This window comes from Pestalotiopsis fici (genome assembly GCF_000516985.1).
Source record: "Pestalotiopsis fici W106-1 unplaced genomic scaffold PFICI_Scf_2, whole genome shotgun sequence".
Classification (NCBI taxonomy): Eukaryota; Fungi; Ascomycota; class Sordariomycetes; order Amphisphaeriales; family Sporocadaceae; genus Pestalotiopsis; species Pestalotiopsis fici.
This window is the reverse complement of record NW_006917092.1, coordinates 4,900,880-4,926,028: the sequence shown is the minus strand read 5'-3', so window position 1 is coordinate 4,926,028 and position 25,149 is coordinate 4,900,880. Positions and strand designations below refer to the sequence as shown.

General features: G+C 46.0%; 5 protein-coding genes across 5 annotated transcripts; 1 reads left to right on the top strand and 4 right to left on the bottom strand.

The window, feature by feature from the left end:
* Positions 1-3,162: 3,162 nt before the first annotated feature.
* On the bottom strand, positions 3,163-3,495 carry PFICI_03675 (uncharacterized protein; the record flags this gene model as incomplete). The annotated part of the gene is made up of 1 exon (XM_007832256.1): positions 3,163-3,495. One exon carries the CDS (start codon positions 3,493-3,495, stop codon positions 3,163-3,165), a length of 333 nt encoding a protein of 110 aa, XP_007830447.1.
* Positions 3,496-4,964: 1,469 nt separating this feature from the next.
* On the bottom strand, positions 4,965-7,049 carry PFICI_03674 (uncharacterized protein; the record flags this gene model as incomplete). The annotated part of the gene is made up of 4 exons (XM_007832255.1): positions 4,965-5,319; positions 5,383-5,614; positions 5,696-6,613; positions 6,806-7,049. The coding sequence occupies 4 exons, from the start codon at positions 7,047-7,049 to the stop codon at positions 4,965-4,967; spliced, it is 1,749 nt and encodes a 582-aa protein (XP_007830446.1).
* Positions 7,050-7,642: 593 nt separating this feature from the next.
* Positions 7,643-9,969, bottom strand: PFICI_03673 (uncharacterized protein; the record flags this gene model as incomplete). Its single annotated transcript, XM_007832254.1, has 6 exons — positions 7,643-8,103; positions 8,159-8,927; positions 8,982-9,010; positions 9,071-9,140; positions 9,325-9,885; positions 9,931-9,969. 6 exons carry the CDS (start codon positions 9,967-9,969, stop codon positions 7,643-7,645), a joined length of 1,929 nt encoding a protein of 642 aa, XP_007830445.1.
* Positions 9,970-11,389: 1,420 nt separating this feature from the next.
* Positions 11,390-12,061, top strand: PFICI_03672 (uncharacterized protein; the record flags this gene model as incomplete). The annotated part of the gene is made up of 1 exon (XM_007832253.1): positions 11,390-12,061. The coding sequence occupies one exon, from the start codon at positions 11,390-11,392 to the stop codon at positions 12,059-12,061; it is 672 nt and encodes a 223-aa protein (XP_007830444.1).
* A 589-nt stretch (positions 12,062-12,650) lies between these two features.
* On the bottom strand, positions 12,651-13,163 carry PFICI_03671 (uncharacterized protein; the record flags this gene model as incomplete). Its single annotated transcript, XM_007832252.1, has 2 exons — positions 12,651-12,995; positions 13,065-13,163. The coding sequence occupies 2 exons, from the start codon at positions 13,161-13,163 to the stop codon at positions 12,651-12,653; spliced, it is 444 nt and encodes a 147-aa protein (XP_007830443.1).
* Positions 13,164-25,149: the final 11,986 nt, after the last annotated feature.

Sequence of the window (25,149 nt, the reverse complement as noted above, 5' to 3'; positions counted from 1 at the left end):
GCCTGAAGCAGTAGACCAATTGACGTATGACCGACAAAAATGTCATTGCGGCGCAGATATTGAAGTGCAGGCAGGCAGGCAGAGAGGCAGAGCCCCGAATCCTGCTGCCTGGCCATGGCATCTTGTGCGTACAGAATAGAAGCTCCCCTGGTCCCATTGAGATCCTGCCAGTATCGTGACTGGCTGTGTCGAGTCAATTGTGACGATGGAAATGTGCAGCGTTGCGGCGCGGACTCTTAACATGTATGATTTAGCCCTATGTAAAGGGCGGAGGCGGGCCGTTGGAGCCCTTCAAACCGCTAGCGAATAGGCACGTGGCGGGGGGGCTGGTGTGCTAAGAATACCTAAAGTATGACAAGCAAGCAGGCGGTGATATCCATGCCAAGCTTCCCGCACCGCTCGTAGTCCCTCCCTCTGTGCGATCCCATCGGTCCCGATTTGAGTTATTCTTAATCGCCAGATAGCTATTCGTTTCAAAGGCTAACAAAGGGTCTATGGTTCTTTTTTTTTTTTTTAAATTAAGAAAATAAAGGAAGAAGAAAAGAAACATTTGGCCGAAAATCCGCTAGAAAGACACTGTCGCACAAAAGGTGTTGGCATTCAACAACTCGAGTGTTCACGAATATTAGCCCAATAGCTTGGAGGAATTCGTCGCTGCCTGCATTTTGATGCATGGCACTTTCGCCTTGGTCTTTCATTGCATACATCCGATGAAGAGCCTCCCAACTAGGCGTCCATGGTGTATGATTCACCGGACTGAATATGGGAGTTTTTGGATGATCAACTCGGGTGTGGCGTCAAGCCCGTTCCATCTTGTAATGCCCCTCAGAACTTTTCAAGACGCAGAAAATGGGAACCAAGAAGTATTCGGCTTTTGTTGGAGCTCATGAGGTTTGGGCGTGGCGCAGCGAGATCACCGTCGCACCGAATCCTTGGTGTGGCTGAGCCCTGGATTGGCCATGTATAATTGAAGCTTGAATAAGTGGACCGGGAGATCCTGATTGTTTCACTGTTTCGTCCCCACGTTGAGTCGTGGATGAGATGAATACCTAGTAGTACATAGCTATCTACTCCAGTACTGAGCCTGTGAGTCTTTTAAACATGTATATCTACTCGTCTTCTGGGGAAAAGTCTGCAAATTCTCTGAAAAGTATTTGAACGCCTCAATTGACCGCAGGCGCTCCGTACATGGCCGCAGAAGCTGGCCATGACAACTGTATATACGCAGGCTATCTACATCTTTGTTCATTTTCAATCTACTATTTGAATCGAGTTATACATTCATTACAGTTCCCAGAGCTCTCGCAAAGCCTGGTAAGGCCTTATTGCAAATCGCAGAAGACTGAATTCGCATGACGAGCACCTCCACTCGGCACCGGCCAATCCACAGGTTTGCGCAACTTCAACTTGGATAATAGCAACATCTGGCCCTAGCTTAACAAGGCGGAGTTGATCAATGAAGACTGTAGGAAAGGGGAGAGCTTAGGTCTTTTTTCGGTTGGAGCTCAGGTTTGATCGTGCTTGAACCCGCCCTACTCGCAAAAGGTATCTCGGGACTATATTTATAGAATTATTTTGCTATTAGTATGCAAATCATCTACTTTATTTTTCTATAAAAACAGCCGGCTATGCGTCTCCTAAGAGTTAAAACGGATGGGAGCTTCGGTTTAACAAAGGATTTAATTGAGAATATTCCGTAATACACTATCTTTTCGCATATATAGGGAGACGATAATTAGGAGGTTACTTTCCATAATATCCAATATTACGCCGGCTAAGATAAGAAAGGATATAAAAAGCTTTAATTTTATTATTAGCAGACTGCTTCGGATGGTTTACGATATTTCTGGGTCGATACGTGCTATATCGACAAATTAAATAATACGGAGCTTTCCAAAGCGATTAATTCAATATTCCGCTAATACCAAAATGCTGCTTAATGCTATGCTTATTTACCCGATATCTTAAAAAATAACTGCGAAGACGGACAAACGTTAAGAGCGTCGTAAAAGCTATTTTTCAGGAAAAGCCGATGGTTTACCCGCGGCTGGACGCTCCAAACGCTTTTGGCACTAGCTTTAGTTAAGTTTTTCTTAGTTGATGGCGGATTTTTGGGTGACAAATTATCGCTGAAAAGTGGGATCTATAGCATCTCTAAGATTCACAGAAATGCACTGCGCGGAACCGCTCTTAGTCGATTTACCCCCCATGAGCGCCTGGCTTGGGCTCATAGCCGCCACATGACGAACGAAAAAGATGAGGCCTATTGTCTACTCGGAGTGACTATTCGACGTGCACATACCGTTAATATATAGGGAAAGCAAGCAAAATGCGATGGCGCGACTGCTCGCACAAGTCAATCAGCAGACAGACGCCTCGGGTAGTATATCAGGTCTGCCTTATCGCCCGCTTCAGCAAGGTAAATTCTGAGTAAATTCTGAGGCTTTCCTTTTTCATATGCCATTCTGCTGAGCTCTTCGTTCTGATTCCGCGCGCAGAAAGATCTTCCACCCTGCCTCCGTTGCTTCTCCGCCACAGCTAAGACTATTGTATATATAGCATTGCTTTCGATCGTAAAATCAGAAATAGTAAGTTAACTACACGAAGAGAAGCTAGCCTGACTAAACTTCTGGAAGTGCCATGGCCCATCATCTTAAGCATAATATCATTAAGAATTAGACAACAGAAAAATCAACGTACAGCTACATACCCAACCCCCCTTCTGTCTGTGATCTCCCGTCCTTCGTGACCGTCGCCACGAGTGACAATAACTGTGTGACTTTGAGTTTCTGCCTCTTTCTAGCTCTATATACAAAAGATGGTAGACCTGATACTACGTCGTCCTATTATTGGTGCAATGTTGCAGCGGGAGTATTTTCAGGATCTGACCCTTTAATGAAGCAACCAATTAAATCAAAGGAAACAAGCTCGGTTTGCTAATAGAGTAATGAATGTGTAGATATTGATACTATAATCAACAGCTATGAAGAAAATGCAAGACGAATCGTCTGTTTCTACATTTAAACTTTCATCACACAAATACTTCGTACGACCTCCACCGTGTTTGCGTGCCATACATGAGAAAAAAAGATGTAGTTGAACGTGTGCCGTTAATTCTCGAGTGTGTCAGTCTCAGTTTGCGCATATTCAATCCACGTTGAACTAATCCTTCTTGGCCCATGCGGAACGCAGATCGTACTCGTCGGCGTCGACCTCGTTGTTTCTCTTGGCCCATGCAGAACGGAGATCGTACTCGTCGGCGTCGACCTCGTTGTTCCTCTTGGCCCATGCAGAACGGAGATCGTACTCATCGGCATCGACCTCGTTGTTCCTCTTTACGTCCACCTTACTTGAAGGCTCTTCACGTTTATAGCTGCTGCCAAGCAAAAATTTATCGGCAAGTACTTCGCCTGGCTTCGTACTATGCTCTACAGGCATTGTAGCGGCTGGCGCAGCCAGGACAGCGAAGGCCAGGTTTAAAAGATTGAGCTTCATGATGAGAAGGTGATGGGCCAAAGGTTTCTTGACGTAGAGAAGGTAGTTGTGAGAAATTTGAATTAGGCGAAGATATTTGGATAGTAGGAGGGTTTCAAAATTCAGCACAGTCCTATTTATAACAGTTAACGCCACGACCGTAGTGGGCGGTACGATTCTAGCCCTGGATATCTAAATCACTACCTCTATACACAAAGTCCGAACAACAATGTTCCAGTACAGCAGCATAATTGTAACCGAGGTTCTGCATGAAACTCAACGTCAGTATAGCTAGCGTTGATTGGAACAAGACGTTTAACAAATTTCAAAAACTAAATCCCTGATGTTCCATTCAACCAATGAATTCCGTCCCGTGCCGTTACAGTACGTCCTGCAATCCGCAATCATATCATAAAACTACTCGAACCGATAATTCCAGTACAGTGCTTGCTAGATTCATACGTCCTGCAATCCACCGTTATGTTATGAAACTACTTGAACCAACAGTTCCGGTGCAGGGGTCACTAACCCTATGCAGCTGCAATCCATCGTCAGATCATAAATGCTCGAACCAACAACCAGTGCAGTGGTTGCTAGGCCTATGCAGCTGCAATCCATCGTCAGATCATAAATGATCGAACCAACAGTTCCGGTGCAGTGGCTGCTAACCCTATGCAGCTGCAATCCATTGTCAGATCATAAATGCTTGAACCAGCAACCGGTGCAGTGGTTGCTAGGCGTATGCAGCTGCAATCCATCGTCAGATCATAAATGCTTGAAACAACAGTTCTGGTGCAGTGGTTGCTAAGCGTATGCAGCTGCAATCCATCGTCAGATCATAAATGCTCGAACCGATAGTTCCGGTGTAAGGATTGCTAGATCCATGCGTCTTGCAATCCACTAACATAACGAGGTGATTATCCCGACCTTGAGATTGATACAACCTGGTCTATATTTGTAAAACTATCACAAAATACTGGGACCATTACGCTGATGCGCACATGACCCGAACAAGACCGCGTAGTCAACGTCCTCGACGTATTCTTTCAGTATAACGGGGTGAAGGATTTGGTAATAAATCTTTCAAATTGTTGGAATAATGGGATTTGCGGTCTCGTACGAGGACGGTATCTAGATAGATAGCATAGACTGTTTGGCTAGCCACCACAGCCATAGTGTGCGAACGCCGGAAGGCGTTATCTACAGGCCATCATACGAAGGGAAGGATTCCCTTTATACGGTACGTTGAATATAGATCTATTTGCCGTCACCTGGTGTACGAAGTGAAATCCATCTGGATGGTGAAGCCATTCTACACAAATCTTTATTTTCACCACGTGGTCTAATTAGGCACTTGATATTCTCATGGCAATAGACATCACTGCATCATGGCTCAAGCTTTCTTATTTTCCTTGAAATGCCTTGATCCTCATAAAGTGATATTATTCTCCTGTCTGTATGTCTATTGTATATTAGGGATATGCATCGACTTAAACAATCATCATAGCGACCTTGACCATCTCCTTGAAGTATGGCAAGCCCAGTCCAGTCACAGGATCCCAACCAATCGTACTATTCCACGTCGCGTTGGGTATGACACCAGCACCTGGAATTTCTTTCCCTGTTCTCGCTGTAGTCCCAGTACAGCCTGTTGACGTTCCTGAGGTAACGTCAATGAGAGGGCCCATCTCAAGACTGTAAAGAAATGGGTTAAGAAACCCCATGGTTGGTTTTCCAGCGCGGAGTCTAGCGTCGTTCAGCAAAGCGATCACTCCTGCTGCAACGGGAGCGGCAGCCGATGTTCCAGCTCCTTCTTCTGCGGCATCGGCTATATAGAATGCATAGCTGTGTGATGTCAGCTTCAAGGTTTCTTCTTTACTCGACTAAGCAAGGTATCATTGGACGTACTTGGGGTGATAGCTGTGCGCCGAGATGTCAGGGAAAGCCCTTCCCGAGAAATTTGCGTATGCGCCGGCTTCGTAATATTCCTTCGCCTCAAGGTTGATGCCAGAGTCCAAATAAGTATTGACAGCACCCGTTTGGTACCAAGGTTGGGCAAAATAATTACTGAAACCGCCGCTGCTTCCGGACCATCCAATCTCCGGAGCCCAGGACTGAGTACCGCCGACAGATGTGACATCTATCAGAATCTGTTAGTAAGGATTACCAAGAGCAAAGAACACAAAAGCCACCGCGACTTTGAGATTCAGCTTCTACCTACAGGGGCAGGATGCGGGGAATTGCGGTGAAAATTCAGTGTGGTTCTTTCCATCATTCGAGATACACGGAACTCCAACTCCGCCATCCCCAGAGGACTGGAGAACAGAAATCCCACGCAACCCCAATACACCTATTAAGTTACACACCCGCCGAGCGTACTCGGGTGGCACTGTCTGTTCATCCTCGCCATAGGAGTTCGAGATAACCTGTGGTAGCTGGTCGTTGGTCTTGTTTATTAAGAATTCGTAAAAATCCAGCCAAGGCTCGTTTGTATTACTTTCCTCGTCAGGAGTAATAACACTTGGAACAAATGGTGGCTTTCCTCCGGTGATATATTGTATCTGTGGGAGAGGATACGTCATTGCGCTCTGTAGTTGAGAGTCGAGGTTGGCTTCCCCGATTTTACCGTTGATGTCTTGGTGATCCAACCCTCCGTTGATTATCTCCGTAGAGAAATTTGACTCTGGGATGCCGTATGCATTTTGGTATAAATGGAAATCCTCTAAACGTGCGGAATTGTTTAGGAAACTACCAAATGCAACACGACTGCCACTGTTTTCGTCTGGAGTATAGTCCTCCACGCCATAAGCGTCGCGGAAACAATATGGTTGCAGTAGGGTGGAGCAATTGGTTGTCGTATTAGAGTAAGACGGTGTCGTCTCTCGTTGAGACACCTGCACCAGTTCCCTTGTATTCATCATGGATCTCGATTTGCCAAAATAAGTCGTGGGGTGAATTAGGTTGATATGATCTGCCACCTCATCAGGCACATCATATTGCCTCGTTCGAAGTTTTTTCACACCTTCGATATCATAGTAGGCGAATTCGGTGTTGAGTAACTTGTTCGCGTTTGCGACTGTAGTCGCAAAGTTAATGCTCGATCCCTGCTGTGAGATTTTCTCAACACCATTACTTCGCACTATACATCTCAGTATTAGCATTTTACTTTCAGGATGTTATTGACTAATTATCGGAGGCTGAACTTTTGCTTTAATGGAAATCAGACACCTAACGATGTACTCTTGACTCCCCGAGTCGCATGTTTCGAACTGTAAGAAAAAAGAAATGCAACAACTAAAGAAAGAAAATCAAAAACAAGCATATTACTTACGCCAGCTAGTGACATTTTTGTATGCATCAGTTGATGGAAAGAAAAGAGATTCGATGTCGTGCTTGTCAAGGTATTTGCCATAGAGCGGACTTCCTGGAGTCGAGACCGCCTTGAGTCTTTCGTCCAGTTCATCCATGTTGTTCATCGTCAGTCCAATGGAGAGCGTGATCATGTGGTCGGCGGGAGGTGCTGTTAACAACGTAACATCGATTCCAGAATCCAAACTTCTGAAAGTGATAGACATCGCCAGCGTGACTAGCGTGAGAATGCAAACTAGTTTTCCCAACATATTGCTCGCCATCATTGCTTATTGGTAGACCGTGAGATGTGCAAGTCAATAAGGTCAAGGCAGAGGGGGCCGCTGGGAAATTTTCTCGTCTTCTTTCCTTCATCCTGACCACTGCTCGCTAACATGTTTTTATGAACAATATGATGGGGGAGACATCTGGTAACATTACAGTGATGATAACTTTCCAACCGCGGGCAAGGGTGGACTAAGTCTCCATAGGGCTTGCCATGGACTCAGTTGGAACGATCCACTCAATATGAGCCGGGATGTAGAGTACACGCGTTATGGCCATCCCCGTCACTCAATGTAGGCTATGATGTATAGTACTTCTATTGCGCCGTACCATATAACCACTATTAGGCTAGTTCCTAGTGTGGAGCTTCAAATTTTGTTCAGCTAGCGCAGTGGTTTGGTGCGTCAACTTCCGATGCTTCAAATAAGCGACATGATAGGAACCAGTCCCTGTCACAAGACTAGCAACGCACCCTAGGTTACATAATTAGAAGATCCGGAAAAGGCGTTAGTCGTAGATTGTCAGTCTTTACTGATTATGCCTCTAGCTCGTTCAGTGTGGCAATCAGCTTATCTGTAGCCGCCTTGATAATCTCCCCCAGCTTTCCTGGAAACTTGCGCTTGGTTCTCTCTATCTTGAATTCATGGCTGAGATTAGAAGGACAGATTGCGTCTTCCAATGCCCAAAGAGTCTCCAACTTATCAATTCCAAGTATCAGAGACGGTCGAATGACACCTTGCACAGCTAACGTACTATCCCAAGCTTTGGAAACTTCCCAATCGATCTTAGCATCGGGAGAAAAATCCTCGGCTGCATCGTCAAATTCGCCTGTCAGAATAGCAGTACGCAGCCTGCTGTCATCTTGGCGCATCCCATCACCAATATCCCAAAGACCAGTGAAAAAGTCCTGGGAAGGGTGAGTAACACAAGAAAAGTCAAAGTACAGCAAGGCCGTCACGCGTTGATTTCTGTCGTCAAATAGAATGTTGTTCATTGCTTTGATAATCATCAGCCAAGATACTCGAAGTATGGATCATATCTGTCAACTTACTGAAGTCACCATGAGCCAGTGTGGTCTGCGTGACGTCTATCCTTTCCATCCACTTAGCGATCCCATTCCCATTCAACAGCTTATCAATACGATCACGAAGACCGCACTCCTGCCAACCCTTCAGCGCAGGGCTCTGGTCGGCATTGTGCAGTTGCCAGCGTAGGCGTGCAACCCACAGATCTGTGTAGTCCTCCCACGGCCCAGGGGGACAAATGGACATCTGCCCACGGACTACTTGGCCCGAGTCATCGAAAGTCAAACCGCCGAAGTGACCTCTTAACTCTTCCGGGACAATAATTTTCTGGAAGGCTGCGAATATTCCTGCAATCTGCTTGACCACCTCCAACTTCTTCGGAAGATCCATCTTGACAAACTGAGCATCAAGATTGGTACCTGGCATATGTTCACATATCGTCCATCCGAAACCCGTCTCGTCGGATATCTCTGGGTATCGACTTGGCTCCCGAGCATATATGGTAGGTACCAAGGACGCCAATTCTGGGTGACTTGCACTGAGTTGTTGGCGGTAGAGGTATTGCGCAGCCACTTCATTCTCTACCCGATTTGCATTGTTTAAATCATTCGCATATGGGTTACTGAGGCGGAAGACTGTTGTCTTAGAGTTTAGAGGCGCCGCAGTTCCAGGACGTGTACTCCTGGCACTGAATGTCGATGATACCATAGGTGAGGAAAGCTGAATCATGTATATGAAATTATTGTAAGGAAACGGACAGTGCTCCGAATATTCCACGGGTGTTATAGATACGGACTGCGAGAGCATGGCGTTAGATCAAGCTGCTGAGTGGGATTTGCGGTGGCTCACCTCAAGTCCATAATCACGTAGGATGGACACTATAACATCAAGTCAACGCTGGAAGCCTGCATGGTTGATGTTGGCTGCAGCCATTGTACGATTCCGTAATTCACGTCGTGTGAGATCGTCCTCCCAGATATATCCAACTAGGCGCTGAAGATCATATGTCTTGCGCAGTGATGTAAATCTTGATAAAGTGATGGATCTGCCGTATACTAAAGCTTCATAACCACTCCAGAATTTTCTGTTTTGCTCACGCCTAATCAAATCATTGCGATATGATATAACCATCTCCAGCTAAAAATGGAGCCCCTGGCGGATATGTGAGATCATGGATCATTTTATCTTTTACATTTTTGACCCCCTTCTCTCGAGCCCAGTCGAGAATATTGTCAAAGTTCTTGCACTTCTTGATTGTGTTGAAATCTGCGAACGCTCTGGTTTGGGGGGCTGGGAGGTCACTATTGTGAACCCAGTTATGGAATATGAGACCGGTGTCTGCGTTACACATCAGAACCTGGAGTATCATATGAATGCAGTGATTCCGGTGCCCGATTCGAAGGTCGTTGGCCGGAGAAGTAAAATAGTACTCCGCATAAACCTCCTTCCGCAGCTGGTTCAGACAGTGTATTTGATGAAACACCTCTATCTGTGCCAGGTATGCATCATCCCCGAGGCCCCAGGATGTAGGTACTTTGACACTCATTGAGACATTTTTTCCAGAGCGCAACACGTCTTCAGCTGGCGCTGTAACGGCTTCCATGCCCTCCGTTGTAATGTAGTCCCAAGCGGCATCCACTTCAGGTGAAGGTGTCTGGCGCCATATAGATGTGTTGTCTTGGAGTGCCCCTTCAAACATTACGCGGTCCATGCCCAGGTCCAATTTGTCCAGTATGGGCGCTGTCCAAGCATTCTGTTGTCAGCTGAGTTGCATGCGTAGGCTCCGGTGTGGACTTACAGTAGCTGGAGGACTGTTTCCAAAGTGTGTTGAGGTCATTATTTTGATACCCGGGGAGCGGCCTCGTTCCACTTTGGCAAAGATTGCTTGCAAGATGAAAATGGTAGAGTGAAGTAAACAGTATCAAAACGTTAATGACACAAATTGAAACAATCAACGTTATTTTAGTTCCGGAAGGAGCCCTCCCATTATGAGAGCTTTCGATAAGTGACTCACTTTCGTCCTCATTTTTTGACGTCTTCGCCGCACCAAACGTGGGATTTCTAATTTTCTCAAAAAAGTTCCAAGAACGCATGATGCAATAATATTACGCCAATCGACGAACTAGAAGTGGTAGAGAGGGGAAGCCTTGTAGTTTAAGATACTGATCTCAAGCAGGCTTATTCGGATTTTGGGGTTCTAAACACTACCCAGTCACCGTGACTTTAGGTTACGTATAGTATGAGGATGGAGGATCTTAAATTGGGTCTCTAAGGGATTTTTGACGTACGAATTTCGCTTATATGCTAATGCTTGTATTACTTGAACCTTGTATTTAGAAATGGGCCAATATGCATTGCTCTGGCACGAGCATTATGGGTTTAGGCAGTCTCATGATATGACGGTGGATTGCAGCTGCATAGACCTAGCAACCACTACAAGGGAATGATTGGTTCGAGTAATCTTAATGATATGACAAGTGTATTGCAGTTGCATAGGCCTAGCAGCCACTACAAGGGACTCTTGGTTCGAGCAAGTTGATGATATGACGATGGATTACAAATCGCACGGACCTAGCAAGAACTGCACTAGAACTGTTGGTTTGAGCAGTTTAACAACATAACGGTGGATTGCAGCTGCATAGACCCAGCAACCACTGCACCGGAATTGATGGTCCGAGCATTTATGATCTGACGGTCGATTGCAGCGGTCGATTACAGGATGCATGGATTTAGCAAAACTGCACCGGAATTGTTGGTTCGAGCAATTATGATCTGACGGTCGATTACAGGACGCATGGATCTAGCAAAACTGCACCGGAATTATCGGTTCGAGCATTTATGATCTGACGGTGGATTGCAGCTGCTAGATTTAGCAACCACGACAAGGGAACTGTAAGTCCAGGCAATTATGATTTGACAGTGGATCATAGCTGTATTAGTTCACTGAAATTGCCACCTATACATGGATTATGGTTAGTAGTCCTATGAAATTATTTTGGACTGCACAGAAGTATCGTAGCTATACGCTAACCCATTCATAGTGAAGCATCGGTTGAAGCTTAACGCCATTTCAGCACTCGGCCAATCCACAGGCAGCACTACTTAGAGGCAGTAACGACCGTATCCTGATATGAACTGAACAAAGCATGTCATCCTAGCTTCTGCCTCTTTCTTTTTTTTCGAATTCCCCTCAATCTCTCGGAGGCTCTTCCTTTGTTTTTTTGTCACTAGACAAGTTCCATGATAAATCGCTGAGAATGTATCCTCGAACATCTGTTACCAAGAAATATGAACCTTTATCTACAACAGATTCGGAACAATCTGAGTACGGCCCTCCCGTTCCAATCCGCGCATCCACTCCTTGGGTCAGGCCTTTCAAGTACATTTTCATCGGACTCATACTCGCCTTCTCATTCATGCTCGGAGTAATCGTCATGTACTATAGTGCACCAGCTTCAGGAGTCTGCTCTGCACTTCCGCATGACTCGGCCGAGGTGAACAAGGTCGAACATCACTGCGGCAAATCTCGCGAAGAAGCTCTGGCTATGGGCTGCGAGTTTGACTACCTCAGCGGGCTCTGGCTCCCAAAGGCATGCTCCCGGAGTTATGAGGCCGAGTTCATTTCGATGCCAGGGACGGGTTTCTATGCAACCGCAGGGGCTGATTTGGACGATGGACTGGGCCCCAACCTAACCGAACTCCCCTTTGGGACTCCTTACTATACGACCCGCCTCCATCACGTTACGCACTGCCTGCTTCTTTGGCTACGGAACAACGATGACAAGGACGGTATTCCGGTCGCCTACAATGCCATGGGCCTACATCATCAAAGCCACTGCGCTCAGATGATATTGGGAATGCAGGGCAAGGGACCTAAAGCACTCTGGGAAGTCGCGGTTCGAGGCGAGATATATACACAGTCTTGTTGATGTCGACATGGGTTGCAGCAGTGAGCATATAATGGCCACAATGGTATTGTTTAAAGGTGTTGCAATTATACCTGCGGTCGACGTGGTATTCTGTCCTAGTCAGATTTACTATAGCTAAATGACGACAACGAAACATTTCCTCAATTCGTGCTCAACGTTGTCATGGATTGGGAAATGATTTTGTTTGGAAATCAACGTTTGTATAAACTCGTCAACTTTGCGTTCGTAACAAGAACACCGCTTTAATCATATATAATACTGGAAGCTACAGAACTAAACAATGATATCATACACGGGATAGTTTAGTTGAATCCTCCCAAAGAATTTGGCGTATGATAGCATTTTCTAAGATATTGAGTAAATATAAATATTCAAACGTTAACCTAGCCAGGCTCTTCAACATATCCATTTCGATTAAACAATTTACAGTATTAGTAGCTTCGATGATTATCAAATTTTAAGGCAACGTGCGAGTATTCGTCAAGTTCTAATTGAATCAAACCCGCGCGCTTGTGATTGCTGGTCTATGTTGAAAACACTACCTGCTACCATCGTTTGCTGATACGGAATATTTCCTTTCTAGTCCACCCTAACCGGAAAAGCCTTCTGTCCAAGTCTCGGGGTCTAAAGGGTCATTCACTGCCTTCTGAGTGGAGTCCATCATTTTGCCATAATTATATCGAGAAGCCCATTCCTGGATCTTGTCGAACCGTCGGCAAGTGTGGACTATGGTGCCTTTCGCAAGGATTTTCGCCCTCTCATCATCCCACATCCAGGTCAAAGGGCTGATATCAGCATTGCACATAAGAGATTGCCGGATGGTGTCAACACAGTGATCAATGTGATGAGGCTCGAGGACGCCACCATCGTCATTTGGATCTGGCTGGGAGGAAACGGTATAGTAATCTGGATGAAGCGCTTTTCGAATCGCATTCTAATACCACAACATCAATTAAATGATCATTTCGAATGAAATAAATATAGGTCGGCTTGCCAAACTTACCAAACAATGGAGTTGATGAAAAACGTCGAGTTGCATAATGTAACGTTTTTCTTCATCATGCGGTATCATGGCCGTGCGATTGGGCAGTTTCTTGGCCATTTCGAGTGGAATGGCACTGATTCCCACTAAATGTCAAGATTAGACGCCAGAAATTCGACTGGGGGCAAATGGCATACTCCTATATAAAGATTCCCACGTCTCATCGAGCTCTGGAGATGGGTCTCCCTGATATTCAGTTGTATCATTATGAAGTCCCAGGCGAAATCTTCGTATTTCATATTCCAAAGAATCATATGCAGGGCCTTGATGGTCAACTCATGAGACATCCTTTGGGAACGTAAAGTTAACTTACTATACAGAAGAGGAGAGGCTGGTTGGTATTGGAACCATTGGAATAAGAGAATGATGAGAGTAAGAAAGAACAGAATCCAGGGCAAAATCAGTGCTAGATGGAGTGTTGGCTTGGTGGTGGTTCGTGTTTTTGATATCTTGTATGGTATCTTGTCATGGTTAGATGTATGGAAATCGCCATTTGAGTGTTCATCATGCTCTAACAAAGGCAAATGATGATCCGTATCAAACATGGCTGTTTTCTGTACTCAGGAGACTTTAGGAGAGTAAAAAGAGGACTCGAGGAAAGAACGCGATGCCGCTGCGAGTCCTGTAATTAGCAGACGTAGTAGTAACAGCGTCTACGAGAAATCCTTCGAGAATCTGAGTTGGATCTAATCTTTGAAGGACTAGTTCTAACAGATAAAGTGTGTAAAGGAGCTATTATTAGATTAAGAGGTTTGAATAACAGGTTGTTCATTCAACCATTAGTTTCCTACCGTGCCGTTATGCAGCATCCTGCGATCTACAATCATATCATAAACGCCGGACTCACAGTTCCCTTGTAGTGGCTACTAAGTCTATGCAGCTGCAATCTACCGTTATGTTATGAAACTACTGGAACCAACAGTTCCGGTGCAGTGGTAGCCTATGCAGCTGCAATCCACCGTCAGATCATAACTGCTCGAACCGATAATTCCGTGTTGATGTATCCATAACCACTATCAGGCTAGTTCCTAGTGTGGAGCTTCACATTTTGTTCAGCTAGTGCAGTGGTTTGGTGCGTTATTCCGGTATAATGCTTGCTAGATCCATGCGTCCTGCAACCGACCGTCAGATCATAAATGCTTGAACCGAAAGTTCCAGTACAATTTTTGCTATGTAAGGCCAGAGCCTTGCTGTTTAGTACCGGTACTTCACGGAAAACGACGAAGAAGAAGGTTTATGGTGGAAGATGATTGTCATCTAGCTACGGCCACGAGACTATGCATTATCAGGCTCTGATGATCATCAATCTATGGGTGGCAAGTGTAGCAAAAAGTGATGAACTACAGAGGGCGGAAAGCTGTGGCAGCTGCGGGGGAAATTAGGTACTAGTACCTAGGGTGGTGCCTAGCACCTAACATGCTAGGTCCGTGCAACTACAACCTACCATCATATCATAAAACTGCTACAGTACTCTATGTTTTTTTATTCACAGTATTCTTCACAGAGTGTCCCGTAACATAGTATGAGCTCCGAGATCAACTGAATATTGCCTAGAATAGACGAGCAACATTCATATAGCATTGTGGTATATATTCATCAGTGATCAAACTGTTCCATCAAGATTACAACCACTACAGATCTCAACATTTTCTGTCCGTTCACCTCTTGAGCTTTGGTCCATATCAACTCTCATCATGTCGAACTACCCTTTCCATATACACGATAAAATCCATTCATCACAGATACTGCAGATGCACACAGCTCTTACGCGGGAAGATGAATGCCAAGAACTTACCAAATTGGCGAAGCCTCTCAAGACGAATTCGGATGACGAAGCATCCGTGAAGAGCAGCTCAAGCTTCTTGAGTACAAAAGGCTTACTTAAAAAGCAAGGCTTTTCACATTTCATGACCACCAAAAGTCCAAGAAAGAGGACATGAAGCGAAGAATTGCCTACGTGCGAAGTATGCTGTACTCCACATCTACTCTTGAACCGTCTTTATAACAGCGATCTTGGCTGGTATGTGTACCATGAACTTGGAACAGGCCTATTAATCAACTTTCAGAAAAAGCGTCCAGGCGATATGGATGGGAAATCAAAGTAAAAATTTCTGGTCCAGTCTGGAGCAGCAGTTGTATACTCGCTAGTCATCCTACGAGCGGACAATTTCTAAAGGCTGGATTATGTGCTAGACCGACTCAGAGGCTATGAAGTGAAGTTAACTTTAAGACATTATTGCATGAGACAGGCTCCATACACGGGAAGGACTCTGAGAACTTGCTACATGCCCTAAGCTTAGCATGGCAAGAATATATCGATGTGCTAGAAATCTGGTCAAATGTACGCTTTTTGATATTTAACATATTCTTTTGACCGTATGTCCAGACCATTTGTAGAACACCTACTTCAAATCTGAGTGTTAAAAACATGAGATTGGCTCAGCCAAAAGGCATCAATTTCATAAAAACGGACAGATCAGGTCAGCTGTGAAACCATTACCATAAGAATGCCTTAACCGCTCCTTTATAAATACATCTTCATTTAAATACAATCCTGCTTGTGATGCGGTATGACACCATCGCAATGAAGAATGAGAGAATACGAAGTCCTCCAATAAGACTAATGCTCGATATAGCTCAACCTTTTAAATAGGTGGCGGTGTACAAGGTGGTTGTGCGTTACCATATTAAACGGCAGTTCAATACGTGTAATTGTGTCCTCGGCCTGCACGAAGCGCGGTCAAAAAGAGTGGCGAGGGGGAAGGGGGCATGCGGTGGCTGGGGTTACTTAAGCAAGTGAGATGAAATGCCAGTGATAAAGGAGTGGACTCATGATTTGCAAGAGTACCTATGGAAGCGCAGAAATACCCAATAAACGGGATTATGCTGCAGTGCATGACACCATAATTTGCATACTGGCCAATCAGTGTCTTGTACCCCTGCATGTCTCCGCTAGGTAGTTGTCGATCAGTTGTTCATTGAGGGGTCACAAATGATATCGTTAACGACAGGCAATGCATGTGTCTCTGTATATATTTGGTGTTTCGCATACTTAGCATCTATTACCGGCCCGACTGGGACCAAAGTTTCGATCAGTACTACTATAGTAACACGGCAATATGCCCCGTTCTCAACTATTTGATATGATACTTTGATGGTAACTTTGTAACATCCGCTTGGAGCCATCGTCTCTTGAACTTTACGTTTCTCGCCCGAAAGAGTCCGTAGTCAGGATAAACACAGAAAGTCAATCAGATAAACAAGTTACATTGGTACGTCCATGATCCTGATCCGCTACCATACGTTAGCTCTACTTACGCAACGCTATTCCGACCAGACTTAGGCGTAGTCCATACCAAGCAAGTATGGCCATGTTCATTAATGACTGGGAAGACCAACGTTTATATAATTCTTGTTCATTGCCTTTACAGGGCTGTGATGGCCAGTATTATTCAACGTACTCAGGAACTATTTTGAGGTATAACTTCTCACATCCGCTGCCCATGTAGACCCGAATCATTTTGGCGAGTTTCGTACAAGGTTTGATGCAGAATTAAGAGGACTCCTACCAAGCAAAGGCTATCATGATCGCCGCTAATATCAGTCAAGTGAGGTCGACCTATCTATATCCGATGCTGTAATAAACCGAAGCAGCACTACAATGCCGATTTCACCACTGGCAATCGCTCCTCTGTCAGAAGCTCCGGCCTCTCAGCATACACATGTCGTCCAATCTGAGTGCACTACGACGCATCAGCCGAATGACAAGCTGGAAGGCCATTTGGAACACAACAGTATGTCATCCAAAACTGGAGATGACACCAGCATAACTGACTCCTTTGCTTATAGCTGAACCAACAGAGATTTCACATTTGTCCGGCCTCCCAGGAACGAGGAGAAGGTCTAAAGCTGATGTGCCGAGAAACCTTCGCAGCGCATCTCGCGTTTCAAAGAACGCATATCGTGGTCTATCATCAACAAGAAAGGAGCGCAGAGATCGTCACTTGCATAATCAAGCCGAGAAAAATTATCGTAATAGGATAAACGATCTTATTAAGTGGTTGCTAGAGTTGATCCCAGAGCATATCCTTACTCATGAAGGCTTCGAGCACAAGCAACTACAAAGCGACCGTTGCATCACGAAGGCTGAGATCTTACTCTTGGCGGGAAAATGTATTTTATCCCACGGAAACGCAACGCAAACCCATAACGAGTCCTCCTGCCCTTGAGTTGCCCGAAAAGAAGAAAAAAAAAGTGTAAGCTTAGTCGACATCAAATATCAGTACAGAATATACCACAAGAATTCACATTCTTAGCTTTTCTGCTTGGTCAGACTATATTGTATCTAAACCAGATGAGCTTTCGAGGCGCCGTTAAGTCGAATGACTGACTGATCAAGCCAAGTGAACAAGGCACAATGACACGGCCTATGGCTGTCGGCTTCATGTCCAATGGTGCTATGAGTTTTCGATTGCACGTTAATCAGGTACAGGAATCCAGAACTCAGTTGGCCACGCCGTTTGGGAAGCGATGAAGAGGGTCCTCACAATCTAACACTGCTAGAGTGCAAACAATATCGTTCTCGCGGTGAGATTCAAATTCAAATTAGAACCAATAGCATTCGTCTTCTCTAGCCTTCTGCTTTCCTCCTCAATTTATACTTATTATCTTCATACCCATGAGCCCTCGGCCATCGCAGATGGCTCAAGAGTATTTTTCCTTCTTGATCGCCAATATGAAAAATTTGAACTGGTCTGCAGACAGACAAGCTTCCCAAGCTTTTACCAAGACGTGTCAAGACGCACGACGCTCCAGTGTCTATACAGGGCCACTTCCGACCTGTGATAGCCTACAAACCCGACCAACCTGCTTTATCCTGTTCCTTCTCGTTAGTCCAGAATGCGTGCTAGGGACATCCATCTCTCCCACCCCAGTCTGTTACATCTGCCATGCATACTCGCTTGCAGAGAATGTGAACAATATGATCTGATGAATCAATCCCGCTACTTTGGGACCGTGCTCGTACCGTGTACTCCAGGGATCATTTTCCCTTTTTAACTCCGTTATGCTTGACTGTAATGTTGTGGCACATAATATAACCATTCGGAGCTTAAGATTGTGTATTTTTGGTTTTGTGCTAGGGGGGTGGGGGACGTGTCTGGCTTTCGTTTGCATTAATATATTGGTCGTGAGAAAGAAGGGCCAACAGCCAACATGCAGAATGACTTAACGTACCTTGCTATGCGCTCTCGCAGTACGTAAGTCGGTAAGGAACGAATCCTTCTTAGTAAGTGGGGGTGTGGCACGGGTAGTACTCTTGACTAGAAAGTCTCGTGATACATTACCCCGTTTCGTTCTATGAGCTTGGCAGGGGTCTGCATTGTGCATGGCAGCTTGCAGGGTTCCGCGAATTGTCGGGATGATGCTGAGGTTTGGAATGGCTGGCCGGAGTGGAAGAGCCTTGCAGTGGGATGAAAGTACGCCGAGCTATTCGGCGAATCAAATACGGCTGCAGCCCATCTCTCCATGGAGCCTTGCCTTGGTGAGTAATCGATGCTTCTTGATTCGAGTGGCTAATCTTTTGGAGGACGAAGGGATTCTCCACTTCTGAGCCGCCACATTGTGGGTTCTTCGTTGTGAACTCTTCCTGTAGATAGCGAAGGTCTCGAACGTGTTCGTTATGTTGACGTATCCATAACCACTATTAGGCGAGTTCCTAGTGTGGAGCTTCACATTTTGTTCAGCTAGTGCAGTGTGCGACACGTTAGTCACAACGACCGTGCTGCGTCTTTAGGCAAGCACAGCTCGATTTGGTTGTCGCAACTCGTCGTTTCGTTGGTCAAGGCCCGTTCCCCGGCAAAAAATATAGTGGCCGCATACAAAACAGCCAGACCACCAATTCGGACACGCAAAAGTACACTCGAAAGGAGTCAGGGACGTTGGAGACTTCCAAAGTCATCAAATCGTCACCAATCCGACTACTGGGCCTTCGTCCGCAGTCTCTGGTGCCCTCCGCTGCCCTTGCCTCTGCGGATTGGCCCCGACTGAGTCCTTGGCACCAGCGGATGTGTCTTATCAATCGTGTGTAGTCTGTAGGTGGATTGGTATCGCAGCTGGTCAAGTGCTATTTGCGCCATAAGCAGCCCGCTATCCGGAACAGAGTGGCTAACGATGTAGTTGACCACACTAGGAGGACGGCCCTTGCTGCCAGCTTGAGGACTCTTTCTATCTCGTGGACATGCGTCCCTATTCCGGCTCATACGTCAGTGATCTTTCCGTCCGCCTTTTGTTGTGCGATATCCCCCTGGCTCCGCAGATGCTGTGCTACCTTCATAGCCGCCGCGGCCCTCTTCTCGACGTGGCCCTGAAACTTGAGCTATCTATCGAATCATACGCCGCGGTGACGATGTCGTTCAGAGGCCTCGACGCTTTGTAGATACAGATATCGTCTGCGTATCCAAAACATCGTGTGAATGAGTGTTGCTCTTTAGCTCGCGAAGAACAAGACTCTTGAGCTCATCGGCAACGAGAATCTTTCACTGCTCTATAGTTGCTTACGAAAACAACGTCGAGTCTGCGCTCTGCCATCGAGCCATGTATAAAACCTTGATGAAAGGTACATCATCGCAAGGAAAATGTGGTCTGCCCCGAACGTAGACTTTTGTTTCACTTCTTGCGTATGTCGTTGAATATGCCGACCCCAGTCCCTTCTGCCTACCTATTCGACTCGTTTGGCGCAATATGGACAGATGTCAGGCCATTTTATCTTCCCTCCTCTTGTTATTTTGCAGGGGAAAAAGAAGAGGGTACTAAACAGCTGTCAAAGACTGCCACGGAAACGGCCGAAGCACCAATTGCTTATGCGTGAGAAGGTTAAGGTCATGTGGGTGAGGATGGGTGAGGATAGGTGAGGATGGCTAGAGCAGCGACCTCGCGCCGAGCCGCTAGACAAAGATGTATCGGTGCCGCCACCTGGCTGCCAACTGCCACGGAAGTCGAGATGGTATTTCGATTAAGCCCATGCTGATGACCCAAGGTTGTCCCAAGAAAAACTGAAATATAACCTAAATAGTACTGTCTCACAAATAACTGTGATCCTTTTGTTTCGTACTCTAGCTCAATTTTTGGGATCAAGACTGTCTGTTTTATCCTCGGGAGGTACGATGGCACTGTCGAGTTTGTCCCATGATGATTTTCATATGAGAGCCTTTGGTTTCTGACCAATATATCCAGCCAGGCTGAGTCCCGAGATCCCTGATCAGGTTCGCCAATGTGCCCAGACGCAAAGATAGACACGCCATAACCCATGTTTAACATTTTACACGCTTGTACACTTGTATCGAAGGTCGCCGAAGTCATCACGATAGTCATAGGTGCGGGAAAACGCCACAGTTGTGAAAGATCTTGCCGCTTCGATATGCTAATGAACTTGTCGACATGCCCCAGGCGAACGCTGTGAAATATGTTGTGTTAAGCCTCAAGAAAAGACGTGCGCATGTCTGCAGCCTCCCAAAACTGACCGTATTGCTGCCGGATTAGTACTCAGATCGGTGACGGCTGGGGAATCCCCGGTGTTGTATGTTTTTGCCATTCTGCTCGCAATTTTTCCTCGTTCAGTCACATTTTTATGCATATTTATCGACCGTCATAGAACTTGGTGTGTTCTACAAGTAACCGATCGTCGGGATTAGCATTGGCAGTTCCTTGGAAAATATTGGCATCTACCTAGTCACTGTTCGATATGAACCTGAACGTCTTCAATTGCCGCCAACATTCAAGGTACAAAAAGTTTCGTCCAGTTGCAAGTCAGGCCTGCAAAAAAAAAAAAGCTGACTCTCCGTCTCCTTTGTAAATATGCTTGTCTTCCAAGATTCACGATTGTAAAAGTATATATGTAAATATTTGTCATCAAGTATCACCAACGAAGGAGAGGGATTTCCAAGCCAGTCTCAGTGGCCCAACTTCTATCAAGGTGGGGCCATCCAAATTGGCGGTAATATTTCTCGTGCCAGTGTCAAGAAGAACAGCACCCTGTGAGTTAATGTGGGATACTGCTTGAAAGCATTGTGGAAGATAGTGTCATATTCATTTCCATATAAGGGAAGCACCGACTGATCAGTGATCAATATCACGCAGTAGCACCACTCGTACCGCCACTTGTACCCACGAAGACAACGAGGACGGCCGCATATGCAGCAGTCGTTGAAAGCACAGAGAGAGGATTCTCCAACTGATATGACGCCACGATGCCGCTCGCAAAAACAAAGACAGAGGTCGTAATAAGCGACGCCCGCTGAGAATTCAACAAGATCATGAGCCACATCGGGACAACGAGGAAGGCCCCCCCAATGACGGATGATACGACACGTTTCAGGAAGTCTTCCGTCCGTTTCTTGCGCGTCCTCTCCGTTCGTGTTCCTCCAATGGCGGTGGGCTCTTGTTCTAATGGAGGCATGAAATTGAATATCTTCTTGTCGTCGATAGTACGTTCCCTGAGTACCCGTTCTCGTTTCTCTGATGGTATTTCGAGCAAGTATGCGCGCAAGACTTGTGCGTCTACGTTGCGCTCGCTTTTGATGACGAATGCATCGTGAAGCCCGTCATCGACACACGTGCGAATGTAGTCGTTATCACGCGCCGCATTTACTACAAGTATTTAGTTCATCTCGGATAACCCGAAACACTGTGCCATGTGAGGAGCTTACTCACTGTAATCTTTAAGTAATTCTTCCCATTCACTTGGCATTTCGTGAAAATAATGCATACGCATTATCTTTCTCGAGAGCTTTATCTGGAGTCCATGCATTCTCATACGGTTCAGGGCCGCCAAGCTCAGCCTCATAGTTACCCGTGGCTCGGGATCCTTACTCAGTCTCTCGAAATCAAAATCTGCAGGTCTACACAAAGTCAGCCAAGGGGTTCCCTCTTTTGAACATTGTGAAATTACTTTAAAATGGGCCAAAACGCCGTTTTTGGCATTTTTTGGACGTCCAAGCTGAAGATATCTCTAAAATGATCGGTGAGAAATTCGTTAATCGCCTGATCGCCTTGGTCTACTGTAACTTAAGCTAGATCTCTGAGTTAGCACTAGTAGCCGTTCAGAGTTGATATTTCAAGTTTAGAGCATTGCACACCATCAGCTTCAGCTCCAATGACGTCGGTTCTTTGTGCTGTACTCTCAAGACTCCCTTGAGAACTCCCTGCATATGCACTCTGTAGTGCAGTCTGGTGATGTGAGCTGGGGAATGTGTCCGCCCGAGCAAATTCCAGTGCCAGTGAAGGGGGAGCATCTGGGTGGATTTCGTCGCTTCGCCTCACACGAACCACATCCTGCAGCTGTGTGCTGGCGACGCTCACAGGTCTTGTTGAAGATGGACCTGCACTATCCGTATGAACAATGGCTTGAACATTCCAATTTGGTCCTGACCAGCATGACCCTTTGATGGTGGAACTTGAATTCAGTTTTAGACCTCGAGTACTTATTGAATAGTAGAAGCTCACTACTTACTATGGTCCTGCCTGTCAACAGCACCCGGCGTTACTTCAGTATCAAGTTGCATTCTCAGTAAGGGAGCACGCCTTGTCTTCAAAGATTTTGATCACAGTTCAGTTTTTCTGCTTTTCTGCTTCCCCTCTGGTAAAACGCCAGATCAGGCCGAGACAGGCACCCAAACTTTCATATCCTCCATAAAGTCAACGTGGTCATCAAAATTATCAGCCAAAACCCAAGCCAAAAAAAAAAAAAAAAATAGTGGAACGACGATTTTCAAATACAAACATCAACCATTCATTCAATAGCACACAAACACGAGCCCCCAATACGTGTAGAGTTCTCATATGACTTTGGAAAGAAAGAGTTTATGCTACGATTCGAACGCCATGGCCAAGCAGCAGCATACCAGACCAAGAATCCCGAAGCCCGCATCTTCTTCGACCAGCCATATAATGTCTGGCTACCGCCTGCCCCGGGGATGAGCGGGCTGCGGCACAGCTCCCTCGGCATGGTTCTTGGCTTCGAGTCTCCGAAAGCCGCCGAGAAATGGCAAGAACGAACTGTCTTAGGTACTGTTGTTACCAGTGGCAACATGAATGCAGGCGTCTACTTCAAACGCGATTGGTCGCCTGCCGATCTTGAAGGAAAGCTTGGTCCCTAGAAGTCAAACCTCGGGCCACCCAAGAGATCCAGCGCCGCGGTGTCGCCGGCGAAGTCCGACCACAATATATTTCATGCAAGCTCGTCCAAGGAAAGCGGAAGAGGCTTCCGGATTGAGACAGCTAGGCCACAGCTATCAAGCACAAGCGCGGAGGATACTTGGTAGGGTATAATGTGATTTAATTTGAACTTAATGTTTCAATGATGGTGTCAACGCGCTGGACGCTGCCCATGGGCGGGAAATAGAGCGGCCCAGGTTGACCCATGTGGACCTGCAGACTGACAATATCTTTATTATTCCCCCTCGAACCGAAGATATAACTCTTCGAGCTACGTCCTGTTAATAGAGTTACCCGTCATGTTGCCGAACCAAGGCAAAACTCTTCAGATTTGTGTTAAGCCTTATAAGAAAGGAGCTGCGTATTTCTGCAGCCTCCCAAAACTGACTGTATTGCTGCCGGATCAGTACTCAGATCGGTGAGGGCTGGAGAATCCCCGGTGTTGTGTGTTTTTTGCCTTTTGTTTCCATTCCATAATCCATATTTGCCCTTACAATATTTATTTGCGTGTTTCTTATGTACGGACCAACCGGGAATTTTGTTCAAAAATGGTCTTGAGAAGATCGCGTCGGACTGATTCTGACCATTGCTAGACTAACTGTCTGTATGTCTATCAGACTCAATCAAAGACCCACGTTGACTGCACGTCAGCTCCCTTATGACGGACTGGCCGGTGGTGTTGAGATGAACGAGGTTATGGTGAGTAAAGTGATAGATTGGTTGGTTGAAGATCTATACGTATCTATGGGAGTAGTGGAAGGTATTTGTGTCGTGGAGCATGAAGCTGGTTATGGTCGGAGGTGGGAATTAAGAAGACGAGCCGGGAAAGTCAGGGAAGTTCACGAAACCAGATATGATAAAACAGTTAATTGAGTTGAGAGGTCATGTAGAAAGGGGACCGTTCTCCCTCATGGCTTGACAGTAAAGCTTAATGTAAACAGTGGCCCGAAGGCCGTGCTTTCCCGTGTTCCCCCTTCCACTCGGCCATCTTCACCACCGGCCGGAGGCGACCCGAGGGCCTCGTCTCCAATTTAAATCATGAAAAACACCCATGGCATCCAGTTAAGACATGAATCAAAGTGCCACTTCCCATTGCCATTCCGTCGTAACCATTCTCATTGTATGCCTGTGTCCCAATTTTCCCGTAGGCGTCTCTCAACTGGGCTAGTTCTGGCCAAACATTCTTCCCATGAGACCACGAGGACGAATAACCTCGGGCTGTCGCAGGCCCATGTACTTGCCGAGTCGAGTCTAACTGACCCACAGGTCGAGTTGACCAGAGTGCTTGCGGATCCAATGATCCATCATGTTAGCAGCGTCTGTGATCATCATGGTTCAGTAAGATGGCGCGTTGCTAATTGTACCATTGCGGTTGCCGTATAATTGACGTTGGATTGTTTGTAGTTTATGCCTGCCTAAGAACCCCGGCACCAAAGCCCGAAATGATGGTGGCTGGGCTCTCGTTTAAACACACTTCCGACATTGTCTCTGAATAACATCTCTCGGCATGAAGTCGGTACCATTGAACGAGACGACATTGACGACTTATCAAGAAAGCATTTGAGGCCAACCCTCTTGCTTCCTATAAGTCGTTTGTGTGTCAAATAAAGGCGGACTAGCGTTCCGCATTGCATGGGCCCCTTGCATGTCGTTGTCGTTTCAATCTGCTTGTGTTTATCCGACCTGTCATTCTTATCCCCACCGCCAAGATCATACACTTCCATATAAGTACCTAGTACGTAAGCACTACGAGTCTTCCAAGAAAAATTATTTCCCAGCTGCAATTACTTTCCAAATCCTCTCACGCACTGCCGCTGTTAAATTGGAGAACAAG